A 20,655-nucleotide genomic window follows, 5' to 3' on the forward strand; every position below is an offset into this window, starting at 1 on the left:
CGTAAGACGGCGTAGTAGGAGTAAACCAAGTGACTCATGCCAGAGGGACTGCACTCTGTGTGTGACTGAGGGAGTGACTTCCAGATCCTAGGTTAATATCAATGAATGAAAAAGGATCAGACTGGAAAGGAGAACAGAGGACCGATTTTAAGAGATTAGATGCGCAAAAATGCATCATCATAATTGTCATCATCATCAACAACAGCAACATGCAGCATCCTAGCTTGGCCGCCTTACAGCCCTACTGGCAGTTGCAATAACAAAATAAGATATAGCTGAGTATATCAATTGTATTGCCATATTTGTATCAGTGTAATGTACTTGTATAGAATGGCATTTTAGTGTAATACAATCTATATATTATCATATTATGATTATATTATTTGTCTCATTATGCTTGAACAGTAAAATTGTGTTTTTTTAATATAATTTATGTTTGATTTAGAATTTACTTTTATTTTTCTTCTGTGTGTGTATGTATGTACAGGGGTTGGACAATGAAACTGATACACCTGTCATTTTAGTGTGGGAGGTTTCATGGCTAAATTGGAGCAGCTTGGTGGCACAATCTTCATTAATTGCACATTGCACCAGTAAGAGCAGAGTGTGAAGGTTCAATTACCAGGGTAAGAGCTCAGTTCTGCTCAGAATATTGCAATGCACTCAACATTATGAGTGACATACCAGAGTTCAAAAGAGGACAAATTGTTGGTGCACGTCCTGCTGGCACATCTGTCATCTGTCCTGCTGGCACATCTGTGACCAAGACAGCAAGTCTTTGTGATGTATCAAGAGCCACCGTATCCAGGGTAATGTACATCCAACCACATCCAAAAGGATTAACTGTGGACGCATAAGGAAGCTGTCTTAAAGGGATGTTCGGGTGCTAACCCGAATTGTAACCATAAAACATAAAACCACGGCTGCCCAAATCACGGCAGAATTTAATGTGCACCTCAAGTCTCTTTCCACCAGAACTGTCCGTCGGGACAGTAAATTATTGTGGTCTAAATCCAGGTGTTTTAGTTTCATTGTCCAACCCCTGTATATATCTTATTTTGCAGAATTGCAGTTTGTGCTATTTAATGTGTTAAGTTTAGTGTTGTAAATACAGCAATATATTATCGTTATTCTTATTATAAAACACCACTGACCAGTTGCACTCAATGCATTTTATTATAAATTGGTTTAAACTTAACTTTAAGATAACATACACAAAACATGCTGACTCCAGCTTATTTAACTATGTGGTATAGTATGTTTAATACGTTTTTTATTATTATTTGTGATTTCATAGAGACTCGAATCTATTCTCCACCATGTGACATCTGTAAACAAAGGCTGCTTTTCTTCCTCCATAGACAGAGAGCACTTCACTCGCTCAGTGAATGGTGTGAAGTGCTCTTACAGTGCAGAAGAGAGAAAAACAGCTTAATATAGAGTGCAGTCTTTTTTTTACATTTGAATTTTATTTATGTGAACTTAACATGTTGAAAGTTTTAAAGCTCAGAAATAGGACTAATTTATGAATTACACTAAGAAATTATCGACTTTATTATGTAGTTAAAAATACTAAATTCAGATTTAAATACTTACAGTATTACTATATCTGTGGCTATGGAGCTGAATTTACACAGTTTTAATGTCATTCACCTAATGTTGTTGTGAGTTAGCGCTTCATTGCTAGATGCTAAGTGCTAGATTGTTGACGAACATTTGCTCAGGCTGGGGCTTCTTCTGCCTTAAATGAGACTTTGCCCACCCAGGGCTTATGCTGTGTTCCATTTGAACTTGGGTGTGAATTTCCAAGTAGAAAATTTTAACTAGAAAACTCCTACAGATTGGATTTACTACTCATGAAGCCAGGAGTTTAACCAATCCCATATTCATAATCTAAGATGGTGGCACCGCACATCTACAGTAGTAAAAGCAGGACTGTTATACAGCTTATTATGACTTCTTTCTGTTGGTGTTTTATTGACTCAGTCGTACACACAGTACTTTCCAACTCCTACCAGGGGATGCACAAAATATTGTGTAATGAGCATCACTAACAGTGCTAATCTGGGAAAATGCTAACAATGCTAACCAGGAACTGGATTCATTATTTTAGTGTAAATAACTGTCAAACGAGTTGTAGTTAACTGTGATCTTTAGATAACTGTTTTTGGAAAGGTTTTAAATACTGTGGTTTATAATTATTTAAATGCTTTTTTGATATCGTATTAGCTTTGATTTCTGAATTTTACTGTAAATGGAATACAGCTTTATTCTAAACTACTGTGTAATATTTCTGTAAATGTGCTTTATTTTTCATGAAAAAAAGTCATGCCCAAATTAATATACAGGTTTTTACAAGGTTCTTTAACCTTGTTATAAAACACTATTTTCAAACATTGAAAAAAAAAGACGATCAAATGGGATCTGAGATAAACTTATAGGCTCAGAAATGTGATATCAATTAATAGTAATGATCAAAGTATGGTAACTAGTGAAGATATAATTTTCTTATCTAATCTATTCATTTTTCCCTATTAGATACACCCCACTACAGCCCTGTATCCAGCTGAAAAACTGAGGCCCCACACTCCCCTGGACTCACTCACCCTATCAGGGAACTGGCATCAGCACGTAAGCTCCGCCCACCCCACCCTCTCAATGAGGGACAAAGCCACCCAGGTAGGTAACAGTGCTGAATAATAATGATATTGTTTTGTTTTGTTTGAGCTTGTCTTGATAGTTGCACATTATTGTATATAGGGTTGGACAATAATTCAAAATTGATGTATCTCACAATATAATTTGTTTTTAAATTACATTGAGATTTAAATTTGATATTTCATTTTCACTCACAACCTGCTAGTGTTGAACAGGCAGCTACATTCCAATGCTCTGAGCTTTGTAAATGAAGCCCAGAGTAAACTACAAACAAGATCGTATCAAACAGCATAACATCTGTCTATCTAACAAGTAGGCAGTACTATCAACCTGTTATCAGCTATCAGCGAGTTATCCAGCTCGACAAACAGTTAGCATCAGCAAATAAGCTCAATAAGCTGCATTAACATCACAGCTAACCTGCTCCAACACTGCTAAGGTCGGCTTCCATGTCTGTTCCATGTCAACTGGGCTAAGTCAGGCTAATAGCTTTGTGGCTAAACCGCTAAAAAAGCTTTTTTATGCTGGTTCAGAATAACCTACACGCATAATACACTTATCATAACAAAAGGCAAAGCTTACACTTTCTAACCAGTGAAGTGCCATCAACCTGTTATTAACTAACACTAGTAATCCAGCTCAGAAAAACTGTCAGCATCACACTCAGCATACACATTCAGCATTATCTGCTGAATCAATAAAAAGTTTAAATTTCAAGATAAGAGTCTTTGAACAAGATGGTAATACGAGTATATCATATTAACACTCCCCAAAATTAGTCGAGAGTTGTAAGAGATGTACAGTATGTACAGCGTCTGTCATTGACTGATGTTGTTTAGAGTGCACTACCTTAAGCGCACTGCATTCAAGATAGGCAGGCTGCTGCAGGCTGTAAAATAATAGGTTGTACCTTTTATAAAACTCTTCATATCAATATCGGAAATATATTGTATCGACTGAAATTAAGCAGTATATTGTGATTTAAATTTTGGCCATATTGTCCAGTTCTAATTGTATGTATTCTCTTTAAGTGGAACAAACTGTTATGTTTTTTTTTTTTTTTATTGTTCACAAATTAATTTTTTAAACCATGTTTCTTTCTCTCTCTTTTCTTCGCTGTGAATCTAGACCCCCAGGGCCTGGGTAGATGAGCGGAGGAGAGGCTCCCATAAACGCTCAGCCTCCTGCGGCAGCACAGACCAGCTGAAAGAGGTAACAGAAGAAACTGAACATAGTCCAGCTGCTGCATTAAATTGTCAGTTGAAGAATAGTAAATACACCTATTTATATCAGTAGTCCTTTAAATATTAAGACTATTTAGACATTGAAGCTGAAACCTACAAAATCTTCACTGGTAAAATTTTTCAATAAGGGTACATTAATTAACAGTATTTACAACAGAGTGGCTTAACTAATTATTAATTAACAGTAGTTAGGACATTATTAATCAGTATAAAATGTTTATTGTCTCAATTCATTATTATTTACAACTATTTAAGCATTAACATTTAATATTGTTTAATAACATCTTAACTAGTGTCAATTAATAATACGTTGCAGAAACATTACACACCATTTACCAGTGTTGGCTATTGTCTTAAGTACTGTTATTTATGACCCTTAGTGTAAATGTTTGCCCAATAATCCAATATTGACTCATATATGGATATTATTTGAATCATTTTTGCTGATCCCAATAAGACCCAATGTGTTTACTTACTAAAAAGAGACAATTGAGGTCAATAAGTCAGTTTGGCAACTTTGTTTTAAAAGCGTGGTTATACTCAACTTGTTTAATCTCTTTATGAAGTAATGAGGTTATGTTTTTTAATAGATAAAAACAAACATATTGGCACCATTCCTAATGCCAGGCATAGGCTATGGAGTGATATAATAACAGTTGGACTGTGTTCTCTGGAAAGCTGAAGCTCCAAATCATCCAGCACTTTTGGGCTAGTCACTGAAAGCAATTTATATAATTTTCCTCATATCAATGCTCCAAAACTAGTAGAGACATTTTATTCCACTTAATTCTAGAAGAAACAGTTTATAAGCAGGTCTCCAAATACTTTTGTCCATATAGTGTACATGTAATGATGATGGCTGATTGTATTGATATTATGTAGATAAAAATGTTAAGAGATTTTAATCGTATTGATTGGCCTAGTAGTTGCCCATCGCAAACTATTTCTCTACAGACTGTCTGATTTGATTGATTTTAGCTTCCAGTAGAGAAGTGCTGAAGTACATTTTGACCTTCATTCTCATTCTGCTCTATTTTTAATCCCCTGTACTCATCCTCAGATTGCAAAACTGCGGCAGCAGCTCCAGCGCAGCAAGCGCAGCAGTCGCCACCGACGGGACAAAGAGCGCAAATCACCTTTCAATGGCAACCATGCTATTATCCAATCACAGGTAAGCACCATGGCCACCATTCAGTCACTAGGCCCTGTGAGTGTGTGTGTGTGTGTGTGTGTGTGTGTTAGAGAGCCTGTGTCAGTACCCCAATAACCTGGTGTTTTTGAACCTGACTGACTGAATTAGGCTGGATGTCTGGAGAGTCGTACAGCGCCCTACTTTCACACACAGTCGCCCCAGTTAAGAGACTCCTTAAGCTGCTCAGAGAGGGGGACATCGGGGTGTTTCCCAGGGGGGAGCAGCCTGGTTTATAATAGGCCTGACGATTTCTACAGGCGTTAACACATCTGTCACAGCACCAGTTCCATACAGAGAACAGCCTAATAAACAGAGTAGCCCTCATAACTCATACATGCAAGGTCAGCATAGTCAGCTAGAAAAGTGCATTTTCTAGTACAATGAATGGTTGCACAGCAGAATGGAAGGAACGAGGGATGAAAAAAAATCCTTATAATAGAAAATAGTGTATCTGAAACTGTGTGTATCAGTACAGCTGATTGGTGGGCACGTTTGCGACATCAACAAATCATAAATGAAAATGAAAAAAACATAATATACAGGTGCTGGTCAACGAATTAGAATAATTTGAAATAGTGCAATCATGAAATTCTTTTAATGCATTTTTTGTGCAGAAAGCAAATCAGGTGTTCACCGCACCTGTCCTACTCGTTAGACTAATCAAAACTCGTTACCTGGAAAAAACTTTGCTCAGCTGAGCTTTCCAAAAGGCCCATTTAGGCCATTTAACTGTGACACTGTTGTTTTATTGAATTAGAATAATGGAGAAACCGTTTCATTGAATTAGAATAAATGCTCGATTTTTTGTTTTCTGTGAAGAGTGTTCACTGTGCAGTATAAAGTCAGGGTTGAGTAGAATTTCTAAGTTGTAAAATCAATCATGGGTAAGCAGCGCGACCTCTCAACCGGAATAGTGGCTCAAATTCAAGCCCTTCGCCAACAAGGCTTGACCCAAACTAAAATTGCTGAGCAGCTCGGCATCAGCCAGTCTTCCATCTGCAAAGCTCGCAAGAAAAACTGCAGCAAGCGCACCAACTGTTCCGGCGTCCGAAAAACTTCTGCTCGCGACAACAAGCAGCTGAGAAAGATCGCAGTCAGCAACCGGTTCAAGTCCACTTCCGAGCTCACCGACTTGTGGAACAAGCAGACCGGCGCTGACGTCTCCAGATCAACCACTTACCGTCGTCTGCGAGAACTCGGCTTCAAATCTCGCGTTCCAGCAGTAAAACCGATGCTGAACAAGAAACAAATGGAGAAACGGCTGAAGTGGGCCAAAGAACACGGCGACTGGACTGCTGAAGACTGGCAGAAAGCGGTCTTCAGTGACGAATCACGCTTCTGCATCTCCTTCGGTGACCAAGGTCCTCGTGTCTGGCGTCGTGGTGGCGAAACCTACAACCACGAGTGCGTGAAAAGATCCGTCAAGTTTCCCCAGAGCGTTATGGTCTGGGGATGCATGTCCACTCGAGGTGTAGGGAAACTCTGCTTCCTCAAGAAGACTGTTCAATGCTGCCGTATATCAAGATGTTCTGGAAACGTTCCTGATTCCGACTGTTGAGGAACAGTTCGGCGAAGAAGACTTCATATTTCAACAGGATCTTGCACCGGCTCATGTGGCAAAGTCGACCAAAGATTGGTTCACTGAAAAACAGCTTGAAGTTTTGGCATGGCCGGCCAACTCGCCTGACCTCAATGTCATTGAAAACCTTTGGGCCATCGTCAAGCGGAAAATTCGCGACAGAAAGCCTACTACGCTGGACCAACTGAAGCAGAACATCGCCACTGCCTGGGAAGCTGTGAGTGCGGAAACTTGCGACAAGCTGGTCAAATCGATGCCGCGGAGACTTCAGGCAGTCATACAAGCCAAGGGGGCAGCCAGAAAATACTGAGAAAGTGATGATTGTAATTATAATAAAAATTATTCTAATTCAATGAAACGGTTTCTCCATTATTCTAATTCAATAAAACAACAGTGTCACAGTTAAATGGCCTAAATGGGCCTTTTGGAAAGTTCAGCTGAGCAAATTTTTTTCCAGGTAACGAGTTCTGTGATTAGTCTAACGAGTAGGACAGGTGCGGTGAACACCTGATTTGCTTTCTGCACAAAAAATGCATTCAAAGAATTTCATGATTGCACTATTTCAAATTATTCTAATTCATTGACCAGCACCTGTATATTGAATAATAACCTATGATATGTATGTTATGATATGTATCATATCCAATACCCAGCCTCTAACACAAATTGAGGTGTTCTACATAAAAAGTCACATCTGTTATAGATTATTATAGAACATTTAGAATCTGCTTTTTATTTTAACTGATTCTTTATCTTTTTTCCAGGATCTGTGAATGAGACATGATTTATACAGAATTACAGCTGGCTGTTTGGTGCTGAGATAGCATGACTTTTCGGGTTGATGCCTTTGCAAAGTGTCCTGCTGTGATTTGCAGCAGGAACCTGTCTATTTGCATGGAAAATATTGTCTCAGTGTCAAATATTAAAAACAGATTGTGATGCTTAAGGTTGGAGAGGGATAAGAACGAGGGATAAGGTGTCAGGTAGAAAAACACAGCAAAAAAATTGCATTAACCTGCAGGTTAACTAACATTATTCTGTCAAGGGACAGGAAATAATGTCATGTCCCATGAGTTTTGCCATTTCCCATGGAAGCTAAAGAACACTTCACCAACTTGTGGGATATGTGTGTGGGGCCTCCTGCATTGAAACCATATATTACCAAAGAACATATATTAATACATTATTACCATGAAGTATTCAGATAATACTATAATTATTCTGTGTTCTGTTATTTCTGTGTCCTTTTTTGTGTTTCTTCAGTCTCAGATGCCTAAAACCATCCTGATCCCCATTCCCATCTCCAAGTCCACACCCCCCCGCTTCCGAAACAGCATCGAGGGCCTTAACCAGGAGATCGAGCGCATCATCATACGAGACACTCCAGAGCGAGATGAGGTCATCATTGTAAGTCCTTTAAGTTTTTTTGTCAGAGTATTTAGTCGCTGTCCCCTTCAGCTGATTAATATGAGAGTAGTCCTGACTAGGGCTGGGTATCGTTAGGGGTGTGACGAGATCTTGTGGCACGAAATCTAGCGAGATTAAACCGTGACGATATTTCTTGTCAAGCTTTAACCTGTCTCGCAGGGAAAAAAATAGTGTAGTGTGGACTTTTTAAGCGGGATCTGGCAACACAGTAGCAATAGCAACAAGTGTGGTGGCTGGGCAGTGAGAGCAGCTCTCAGCAGAAGAGGAAAGTTCGGGCATTTGCATAGAAGATGCTTCTGCTACTTTTAAGTTGTTTGTCTGGCTGCATTTTGGCTCCAGTGGAAACAATAAACGGTAAAAGAGTGACCAACAAGACATAAACCATATGTAAATACTGTAAGTAAATCCTACACGTTTTTCATAGGCAGTTGTACTAATCCCTTAGCTCTGTACTGTATTTAAAAATCTTAATATGACTGGTTATGGTTATGCATAGTTAAATTACAAGAGATTTAGGAGAAAAAAACACAAACCATAGTCTTAATATGGCTGGTTGTGGTTTGCACTTATTGTTTGCACTATATAAGACCTAGAAAAGTTTTATTATTCTTATTCTTATTTCTATTTCTTATGAAATCAATGTGTGAGAGAATTTTTTTTAATTTTATTTTATTTTTAAATCTCCTCTCGTCTCGTTCTTGTGAACCCAGTATCGTGTCTCGTCTCATATCGTGATATTAGTGTCTCCTCACACCCCTAGGTATCGTTTTAAAATTTTCGATACCGGTACTGATATGATACTACACAACATAACAGCCAACATGAGTAATCTCATACTGTCACCATGTGAGACTCTGTCTTTTTGGATCTTGTTGGAACAGTGAGCATATTTGTGACACTTTAATAAAAAACAATATTGCTTGTGCTTAAACTACGTATATTTTTCTTACGCATACAGCTTTTTTAACATCAGAATTACATTGACAACATTAAAATATATTAAGTGGTGTCAATCACTTAAAAAATGTATTATGATCATGATTTATTTTTTTTACTGCTGCTAGTTCTCTGTATATTTGAGAGGGGGCAGTAATAAAAGTGTAGTGTTTATTATTGTTACAATTTTTTTTTTTTTTTTAAATGTTTTAAAAAATATATAAAAATTACCAATATATGCTTTTTTATTTGGAAGAGCTCAAATGTTGTATTGTAAATACTGCATTACAGTCTTTTTCCACAGTGTGGCTTAAGGCAACTGAAGTGTAAATTACACTGACTGAGCACTTTATTAAAAATACCTATACACCTAATTATTAATGCAATTATTTAATCAGCCTAAAGCATCACAGCATAAAAGTGCTCCTGAAAAATTTGCAGGAATTTTTCATGATGCAGTTTCATCAACAACATAAACCACAATCTCAAAGGCTATGTTCACACAGCAGGTAAAAGGTAAAAAAAAAACAGTAAATCTGACATGTTTGCAAATGTTGCAACTCCTTGATAGCTCCTGCAATGCTGGAGAAGATGAAACTGAAACTTCATGTGAAGCATTGCTCTTTAGCACATCAGTGCCAGTTGACATGACCTAAGATTTTACAGTTTCTATCATCTTGAACTGAGGAATTGAGGCTGTTTGAGAGGATAGAGAGGCCCTGCCTAGTATATTAGTACCATACCGTGCCCAGTTGTGTTTTTTACATTGCTTTACAATCCAGACATCCAGGGAAAAAATAAGGCTTTAAAAAAGAAAAGTCAGGTCTGGCTGCTGACCTTTTTTTGCAGAGAAAAAAAACTGCACAAGTTACGCAACAGCAGACTTGACTTCAGCAGTTCAACCAACTCTCTGCAGAATCACTTCAGAGTGAAGCATCCTGCATAATCTCTTAAAGGAGCATTCAGAATAACAATAGTGTTTCAGATGTTATTTGTCGTGTTATGTAATACTCACCATAGCTGCACACAACACTAACCTTTTGTGTTTCACTTTACAGAAAATATTAAGTTTTGTTTAACTATATGTAGTTCAGGATAACATTTTCGTAATAGTGGTAGCACATGAGTTTGGTTTATTTCAGATTATTGAGATTATATAAAATATTATACAAAAAGGCTTCAATTATTCCAATTATAGTTTTTGTTTTATTATTATAGTGTCACTCATCCCTAACGTGTGATCTGAATAATTTGTTGACTGTAATAGACATAAGTGCAACATTTTAAAATGTGTTTAAGCATACAATGAACTATATTAATCAAACATTTAAACCATGTGCCTAATATTGAATCCCTCTCTTTTCACCAAATCAGCTCCCATTACTGATAAATGCCCTATCCAGTCGGGATTAGTTCCTCTTTTTTGGGGTCCTGTGATTTTATTCCAGTCCGGAACGACCATGTATGTGTTTTTCTCAGATGTTCCCTAAGAAAATTATAGGCTGAATTACCTACTGTTTTTTCTGAACTACGTAGTCCTCCAGTAATTTTAGTCCTGCCTGGACGCACATCTCTGAGTTTCAGCACCTCACATAGCTATTGCCATGCACCATAATTACACTTTAAGTGCACGTTTCCACAGAGATCCACGCAAACACAACAGTGAGTGGAAATGGAGGAGCTACTGAACATGATGTCATGTGACCAAGAAAGCCAAAAAACTCATTGGTCCTCCTGTTTTTTCAGTCGCAGCCCCGATGCAAGAGTTTTATCACTGAGTAGAAGTGTAAAGCTGTCAGCAGCAGCTGTAAATTCTGAGGTGGACGGAGCCTCTTTGAGCATCAGTTTGTTCACCAGTTGTTGTTTCTTAAAGCACATTTGGTTGATACTGATTACTGCACACTGGAAACATCCCAGAATCCTGCCTGATGTTCTGTAGACCTGCCTGATGTTTAGACCTACTTGTCTAGCCTTAATTTCATAGGCTAGAATAAACTTGTTGATAACTATGTGTTTAAATTTGCATTATGTCTGCCCCATGTATTCTGAGTCAGTTTGGTGCATCCACAGACATTAACTAAATACATATGTGAGCTGCAGTACACACAAAAAAACGCTAGGGGGTAATGCAGGACTCAGCATCAATGTGATGAAAAGTTTTAAAGAAAGGATACTTTAGACATCAATTTTAGCAATGCTAAAATGCTAAAATTACTTTTACAAACTGTACAGCGGCAGGACTTTCATTGTTTTTTACTTTTACCAGACATGGATATACTTTAGAGTAGTCAGAGGAGAAATGAGTTTTGATGGGAGCCATGATGCTCGTGCATGCATCTTTGCAGAGAACAGGCCAATCAGAATCCTCTCTGCTTTGCATATATGCAAACAAGGGGAGAGCTTTTCTCTCCCTCTCTTTTACACACAAGCAATCGGGGGAAAAAGACTGTGTCATCTACGTGTGCGCTGTGTTCACTCTTGGGCGACACATTCTAGATTCTAGGGATTTTATCTGACTTGTGGGCATCAGGAGTCCGTTATTGATATGCGGTAGACTCCCGCAACTTCCGGGAGACTTAGGAAGTTTGGTACTTGCATCTGTACAATGTCACAGAGGCATGCGTAAGCCTCTGGTGGAAGCCCCCAGGTAACACATGTAGCACTTAGGCAGGTGTGTGAACAGTTACGCTCATGGCACCTCTGGATGTCTATGTGAACACATGTGAACAGCATGTGTATCTTTTTTACTATACATTTTCCCTGCATTCAACCCATCAGCTTTAAGTACCTATCCCAGGTGCACTTTTAATCAGATAATCAGTGTTTTTTTCACTTCACCTGTCAGTGGTTTTAATGTTATGGCTGATTAGTGTGCATCCCTAACACTGACCACAAAAACAGTATTTTTAGTCTCCAAACTAATGTAAATGTCTGTGTGTGTATATTTAAGCCACAGGACGTTCCCGATGGGCACCGCGCCCCCCCACCTCTGCCCCGGCGCAGCAGCAGCACCCGCAGCATCGACACCCAGACGCCCTCAGGGGGTGGCCTGGGCAATCGTAGCAACAGCAGCAGCCGGGCAGATTCAGTGTCGCCCTCGTACCTCAGCATCCTGAACGACATGGGAAACAGCCCCCTGCCCAACGACGACACGCTCAGCGAGAGCAGGGAGAAAGGTCAGATACACACACACTTACAATATGTTAGATTAGATTAGATTCAATGCAATGTATGCTTCTGTATAACTTTTCGGTCAGGCATATGCATAGACACATTTTTTCTGCATACATATGGGTTATTAACCGTCTGATAACACTCTAATAGCACTCTTATAACACCCAACCAACCACATGGAGTACCATAGCAACCACCTACAGTACAACACCTAAACTACCATAGAATCTGCCATAACCTCTGCCTTGAACACATTATTTAACGCTGTAGCCATCACCTTCTATAGCAACCACCTGAGGCACCTTATTAAGCATCTGAAATACCATAGCAACCACCAAGAAACACCTCAGCAACACCTCAGCTATCAACCTGGGCACCTTACCTACTATAGCAACCCATCTAGAAGCCACCAAGATCCACTTTATTAATACTTTAGCCATCACTTGATGCACACCAGAAACCACAAACATGCTTCATAGAACGTGGGAACCCTAACTTCCACACAGATACCTCACCAGGACACACCCCAAAGCCACTGCCATAGAAACTGTCTTGTATACCATATGTTAGAAAGTCAGGAGACGGCTTGAGAGTTGACTTGAGTTAATTCTCGTGCAGACAGAAAATCTACACGGGCACTGGCTTAGATGGTCGTTGGTCCTTCTTTTGTGTCCGCCTGACTGACTTACTTACAATGACTTTACATACAGTAAAAACTGCTTTGAACACAGCGGGGGAGAAAGGGTAAGGGTTTAGGGAGGAGTATGTGGGGGGTGTTATCATTGGGGGTTGATGGTCATCAGATGGTCATCACCTTGGTTGGGATTTTAAATTATCATATAAATGACTATTAAACAAAGGAGGCAATGTTGACTATCTGCAGAGACAGATGACCTTCAACTCTCTTCTGCAATGTTGTCAGTGTAAAGGGGAATACAGGGGTTAGGAAGTAAGTCAGTTGAGAACCTATGGAAAGCACTATTTGCTATTGACAGAATCTCTCACATAGCAGCATATTTTTTAAATACAAGTACATGCTACTGCACTTTTGTAATGAATAAATATGTATATGTACTAATGCATGCTTGCAAATGATTCGATTTTTAACCAAGCACTTCTTCTTTATCTATATAGACCTTGGCCCCTACTCCCCTCTGCCCAAATACGCCGCCTCCCCAAAACCCAACAACAGCTACATGTTCAAGCGCGAGCCCCCAGAGGGATGTGAGAAGGTCAAAGTGTTCGAGGAGAATCAGTGAGTACAGCTTCCACCTACACACCCCCCACTGTGCATTTATCATCCCTGATACAGAGAGAAAAGTCCAAAACCTGGACTTTTCTTTCAGTCAGTAGACACACACCCCTCCAGCACTACAATAACCAGAATGCACCTGCCGTTCACATGCAAACATAATAATCACAGATCAGTTTCCCCCAAAATACGGTGCATATTTTGCAAAGCATTGACAGTAATAATGGTATTCAGTTTGACAGCAGGCATTCTGGTATTTTTGTAGGTTTTTTTTACATTGGCAGTTTGAAGACATGCACTTAATATTCTGCACTTTAATATTATGGTGCTTCTTACATTTTTAGTATTTTATGTTAAATCTTTCTTGATGTTGGTAAGTTACTGCTGTTTACAAAACAGACAGAAAATTGGAATGAATGTATGAAACTATTATGCCAAATTAAACTTTCAAAAGGATATTAAAATAAAATAGGAAATTAATAAAGAATGTTTATACTGAAAATACTGAAATACTGAAATACTATTTTAATACCATATTGCCCAAATCTTTTACTTTTTGCTGCAAACATCTGACTCCAGTCTGTTATGTTACAGTATACCATACTGGGTGAGATGTATAAATCACAGATTTAAACATCTGTATTTTCCTGTATTTCTTCTCCCTCAGGCCGAGGCCTCTGCAGGTGATCCCCCCATACCTGTGTCCCGACAGAAACAAGGTGAACTTCATCCCCAAGAGTGGCTCCGCCTTCTGCCTGGTGAGTATCCTGAAGCCCCTGCTGCCCACCCAGGAGCTGAGCTTCCGCGGACCGGTGACCTACCGCAGCCTCTCGCCCTCCCTGGTCCCCATCGGTTCAGTGGACGTGCGCAGCCTGTCGCCCTCTCTCGGACCCGTCCTGTCCCGCGGCCGACAGTCGCCCCGCCTCCCGCGACACCTGGAGGAGCCGGAGGGCTAGACTCCCTCCTGCAGCCGAACGCTGGAACTGCACCTACGTTCTCAACCACTCAGAGGAACCTCATTATTTCAAGGTGGACAAACAGTGACTGACTAATCATCCCAAAACCAGGCTCTATCCTCATCTGATTCCAACATCTCAAAGCTGTGACCACACCAGGGCTCGAGTTCTGCATCCAAATGATCCTGATCGTTTACCTGAAACTTGAATGTGAGAACAAGAGATGTATCGGTACTAATGTCTCTATCTCTATGGAATCTGCAGCATCTGTAGCATACTGTCACTCTTATGCATAAAGAACTAATGTCTAATCAGCAACACAGCAGCTTTACAGGAGAAGGAAACAAATGTCTTAACTAGCAGTCTATAGTCTATAGTCATTGTCAAAATTTTATTCAAGATTTATTATTTATTTATTTATTAATTTAGGAACATGTTTATTGGTCCAATCATCATGAAACTATGACACTCCAAGCAACATGCTCATGTGATGCTCCTAATATGAGTGGAATGTGGACTAGATGGCTTTTCGATGGGCATGATCTCACATGTGTTGTCACTGGACAAAAAGGTAAATGTCTGGCCTCTGGTTTCCAGTTGGTCTCCCCATTCAGACTTCCCATGGGCATGTTACCTGGGGTACAATATAAAGAACAACTGCCTGATTCGAAGTTTGTTAAAAAGTAAAATACGAAACTTTCCTTTTTTATAGAATAAAAACAGGATTTTTAAGACATTTATAATAGAAAAAAGGTGCGACAATCCATTGGCCTATAACATAAGACCCTGTTTACACCTTATCACTTCATGTGAATTCTAGGATTTGGATTATATTCTGATTTTAGCCTCATGCATTTAAACTTAAACTTGTAGACAAATGCATCTCCTGATATTTAGACTGAAATCTGATGGCTGTGTATGCAGATTTGCTAATTGTGCAGCAATTATTAATGATGTTTTGTTGTTGCTAAATGCAAGTTGGAGATATTCAGAGATATAATAGTTCAAATGCATCTCAGACAATCTCCTGAAGTGGTTTGAGTGATTGGATTTGTATCTGTTTTAAATAAAATACGGGGATGTTTACACTTTCATTTTTATGTGGATTGGCCTTACCAAGATATAATCCTGATGTCTAAACCACATTAAGTGACCAGGTGTAAACAGAATCTAAGGCTGCGTTCACACAGCATGTAAAAGTGGCCCAAATCAGATTTTTGCAAAAGAACAATGCTTTACATGAAGTTTCAGTTTTATCTTCTCCAGCATCACAAGAGTTATCAGCGAGTTCCTGTAGTGTCTGCGGCTGGGCTTATCACAGAGAATGCATTTCAGGTCACTGTAAAAAGAACATGTTATTTGACCATAACCACTTTGATTTGCATTTTTAAGCGTTTTATTTTTCTTTTTTTACTCTGCAACAGTGGCCTTTTATGGCCGCACTTGGCTATTTCTATAGAATTGTCTTAAATAACATGGAGCATTTGCGATTTTTAGGTGTTTTACCGTAATTTGGTTATAAACTGAAATAGCGGCCACACATATTAATATATAGTAAAGTCTGGTACCTTACTATCCTACCAATGAAATTCTTATCAGACTGATACAGATATTTATTACATTTTAATACCACAATGGAATTGAAAATGTTGGATTCAGTGTGTTTTTTATAACTCATCAAAAGATCAGATTTGGGACACTTTTACCTGCTGTGAGAATGTAGCCTACTTAAGTGTTTTGTTTTTTTTGTTTTTTTATTCTACAGTTTCTGCAGATGTATTCCATAGTGATGAGGTAGTCTGAGGTAGAAACGTGAGCGTACTCTTTAATGAACAGATCTTAACCCTGATGTATTGTGTAAATACGTAGAGAGCGTTTTTTGGCATTGCACTGCTTTTTACATTCGTTTTTCTTGCATTGTACCATCGAAGCCTTTTGAGAGCCACGTTTCTTTTTATGTAAATATTTGCCTCCTTTATCGTGAGTGGAAGTGACTTCTGGAGACTGTCTGCCAGCGAGGAGAACCTGGCACACAGCTGTGCCTACTCTCCCGAGGTGGTGCCCGGGCATCGTGTACAGTAAAACACAAAGAGGAATAATGTAGCTAATGAATGAGATGGACTTACTTAAAAATGTGCCTGACGCTCACAAAAACCGTCTGTAGCAAACCCCGCCCATTCCGGCCCCGCCCTGACCTTTCCCCGCCCCTGTTTTACTCCCGAGTGTACAGAGCCCCGCCCCTTTCCCTCACTCTACATGCGCTTCGTGTGAACCGCTGGTCAGACGGGGGACTTGGTGCTATGTTATATATATTTATGCTGTTTTTGCTGTGGGTTGGAACAGGAAGTTAGAGTCTATAGTGATACAGAAGTGTTTAAATGTTAGATGCAGGTAAAATGTAGCCTAGGAGATTTCATGTACAGTTGCAGTTGCAAGTGTACATTCACTCATGATGGGCATGAACTTCATGGCAATTTTGGGCTTTCAGTGATTTTTGAACATTTAGATAAACGTTAGGATTTTCTGTGTATGTTCTTAATTTTTTGTTTGTTATTTAAAATTATATTAGCACATACAAGGTCATATATAAAAAATATAAAAAAGAGACCGTTTCTCTGATTTTGCTATTTATTGGTATATGTTTGAGTACAATAAACTGAGGACAACATTTCTCCCAAATTCCAAAGAAAAATAAAGTATTTTTGGAGCATTTATTTGCAGACAATGAGAAATGGCTCATAAAAGAAATAACAAGATTTCAGACCTTAAATAATGCAAAGAAAACCAGTTCATATTTATAAAGTTTTAATATTTGGTGGAATAACCGTTTATGCCACTCCTGGTGCAAAAATTTAGCTTAGTTGGATGGCTTGTGATCATCCATCTTCCTCTTGATTATATTCCAGAGGTTTTCAGTTTGGTAAAATCAAAGAAACTCATCATTTCTACGTGGTCTCATTTTTTTCCCAGAACTCTATATATAAGTCTCCTATTATCATGTTAAATAATTGCACCTTGGTCAGACATTTTCCGTTTGCCATCAACAAGCCACTGTTGGTTTCCAGTCAGGGAACCAATTTGAAAACATATTGCTGTGACATTCATGTTCACGATGAGTGTGTGTAGACTTTTATTCATAATTGTATACACTACAGGCCAAATGTATGGAAACAAGTAGGCATTTTTATAGTTTATAGCTATAGAGTGTAGCTCATTTGTTTTATGTAAAGACATATTGAGTATTACTTCCTATTTTAACTCGAGTGTTGCTTCCAAACACTTGGCCTGTAGAGTATGAGGGTGGTGTGAAAAAGAACAGGTTAAGGTGAGAGAGAAGTACTGGAGCAAATGGAGAAGCAGGAGAGTATGAGTGCTGGTTCCCAGGACACAGATTAAGCTCAGATTCAGACTAAAAATGATCAATTTTGACACTAAGGATTGCAAGTATGAAAGTCCCAGGTCATGCTGCTTCACCCTCAGCAGCCGGAGTCTGAGAGAGAAAAATTATACTCTTATATGCTCTCTTCCCACTTCTGTTAGCTGACGTATGGGAGCTGCTTAATATAGCTTTAAACACACCTTAGCCAATCATGTGTGTTTATGTAAATGTTACTACTAGTCTACTATTTACTAAGCTAAATAGTCTGCCCTACACATAGGATTAAAAAAATTGATTAAACAATGATGGTTCCAATCAGAACAGCGAGATCTAACTGAAATCTTGTTGGCAGGGTTTCAACACAGCACTAAATGAACCACCGTCTGAAACAACTTTTACATGTAATCTAATAATTAAAAATCAATACAGTATTGCAATACAAATCTTAGCGATACAAGATCGATATTTCTTAAGACCCCCGCATACATAGTACACTACTAATTGTATAAAAGGGACCTGTTTTGGTACCAGCCAATCATTATAAATTATAATTAATTTCAGTCTAATTCTATGCCTAATTTGTGTCCAGCAAACTGTGTACTGATAGGAACTGTAGCATCACTATACCGTCAATGACTACATGAATCATACTGTGAAGCTTACATTTCTTCCTTAAAAAAAACGAACAAACAAACAAAAGCATCGCAGGCAAGCGTGAGAGAGTCCGAGTGCATTGCCTTAAAACCTTTAAAAATGAGTAATGTTGAAATTAGACGAACGGCTGTTATTCCATGCAGACATGCCAAATCCCTCACTAGTGCTCATTGTATAATAGTTGCTGTGTGTGAATCGTCCTGTTTTAAGTGACTGTAAAATCTGAGTTTTTTTTTTTTATCTTATCTTATTTTATCTGGTTTTGATTTTTTCAGTATTGTACAAAAGCCTTCCAGCATCCCAGGATTTCTCCGACCAAAATCTGTAAAAAGAAAAAAAAAAGACCCAAGCACACAACAAAAAAAAAAAAATCTGCTCAAATAAAAGGAGTTTTATTTACCGTCTGGACATTGGTCATCACATCGGCACGGTCACTGTAAAGAACTCATTTGTCCAGTGCCCCGCCCACAAACAGAACAATTCCATTGTTTTAATTTAAACTGAAACAAAGGCATATGTTGCATAAAATAAATGGGTTGAAAGCAGCCACAAATGGTGCCTGTGTACATTCTTTCTGTTTATTCATGAAGAAATAAAGAACAAAAGGCTTTTTACACAAAGGGATGCACCGAATATTTAGCAAACCAAAAGGAAAAAAAAGCACTTTGGTGCTCGACTGTATAATTAATGCTAAATGATGAAATATGATATATGATGTCACATTGAAGTGTAATCCTCTAACGTCAGGATTGTGTTAAGCAGAGGTGGCACTAAATAATAGAGTGCTCGCTTGAGATTGGGCAGGGAGATACAATAAATGCCAGTTTACACTCTACTCTCACATAATTAATGCAGAGTGTTAAGCATTACCTATTATCACACTGTGGATCAGTTTACTACCACTTCACAAAGTGGCTGTTTTACAGTTAAAAGATACAAGATGTACAGGACCAGGATAGTAATGTTAGTGTACCAAAAGTGTGTATATCGCATTCACATGTGACTTGAGTAGCATTTCTAAAGTTAATTCATGAATAGATTAGCACTGCTGAGGTAATTGTAATGTTGCTAGTATTTCCCACGCCCTTGAACTGGAATGAAAAGGAGGAATGCAAACTCAGGATGTTTTGGACAGCGTGAAGCTGAAGCCCCCCCCCAAAAAGAGAAGATACAGGGGAAAAAAAGGGGAAGGAAAGAAGGATATGGGTGGGTATATATAGTGGGAGGAGTAAGGGCGTGGATCAATCTCCCAAAATTAAGTTATATTCATAACTCCAAGTACTTTGTAGTTACTGTTGGTGTGTCTGCTGCAATATTAAAAATACTCAATATTCAGTGTTCAATAAATATTTTTCAATTGTGCTGTGGCCACTACTACCCTAGTCCTGTACAGTTTTGTAATAGCTTTGTCTTTGAAAAGCAAGAAACGCACATTTAAGCTATTTAATTTACTAAATTGTGGGGGAAAAACTGCAAATTTCCAAAATAAAAACAAACAAAAGTATCGTTTTTGTTCCGTTTCAGCCAAATATTTCGGTGCTTCCTCACTTATACAGTCACGCTGACATACATAATGCAACACTGAAGGAAAAAAGTGTATGAAAAGTCTTTCCATCATGTCAGAAAAGACAAGTCATGTGCATTCAGGCAGGAACGGTGTGGGTAAAGCTGTCATTTATCTTATTTTGCATAAATCCAGTGCAGGAACGTCCAGTCTTGATGCTCCGAAATAGGTGAGGAACATCCTGAAGCCGTCTTCCACCATCTAGAACAGTCTAGATCTTTTGAAGAACGCTCACCTCAACATTATTTTAACACTAAACACTTTGTGCAATAAAAACCTCAGGCTGGTGATTGGAGTTCATTTCTTGGAACAATTTTTTTCTTTTTTTTCACAGCACACCTCAACATAAAGCCAGTTTAACAGAATATGAATGTTTTTTTGATTTTTTTTAGAAACAGGCCTCAGTTAAGCTGAATCTAAAAGTTCACATTTTATTTCAGAATATTATGACCACCTCCTTGTTTCTACACTTTTCTTATTCCACACAACAGCTCCATTGTTCATGTAGGCAATTTTGTAGTTTTATAACTACAGACAGTAGTTCTGTATTATCCTCCTTTTACCCTGTTCTTAAATGCTCAGGTCCTGATCATTAAGAACAGGGTGAAAGAAGGATAATAAAGTATGCAGAGAAACAAA

The 20,655-nt window shown here is 38.6% G+C and overlaps 1 protein-coding gene across 1 annotated transcript in view; it reads left to right on the top strand.

Moving 5' to 3' along the window:
- The window catches only part of fam117ba (family with sequence similarity 117 member Ba), a 21,731-nt gene extending 1,775 nt beyond the window's left edge, over positions 1–19,956 (top strand). Inside the window, exons 2-8 of the mRNA XM_007230872.3 lie at positions 2,539–2,679; positions 3,787–3,870; positions 4,963–5,073; positions 7,937–8,080; positions 11,988–12,213; positions 13,346–13,466; positions 14,131–19,956. Coding sequence (XP_007230934.3) covers positions 2,659–2,679; positions 3,787–3,870; positions 4,963–5,073; positions 7,937–8,080; positions 11,988–12,213; positions 13,346–13,466; positions 14,131–14,419 — 996 coding nt within the window. The 5' untranslated portion in view covers positions 2,539–2,658 and the 3' untranslated portion in view covers positions 14,420–19,956. The remainder of the gene's footprint in view (positions 1–2,538; positions 2,680–3,786; positions 3,871–4,962; positions 5,074–7,936; positions 8,081–11,987; positions 12,214–13,345; positions 13,467–14,130) is intronic.
- The last annotated feature ends 699 nt before the right edge of the window (positions 19,957–20,655 follow it).

Source organism: Astyanax mexicanus, chromosome 5 (genome assembly GCF_023375975.1).
Source record: "Astyanax mexicanus isolate ESR-SI-001 chromosome 5, AstMex3_surface, whole genome shotgun sequence".
Taxonomy (NCBI): domain Eukaryota; kingdom Metazoa; phylum Chordata; class Actinopteri; order Characiformes; family Acestrorhamphidae; genus Astyanax; species Astyanax mexicanus.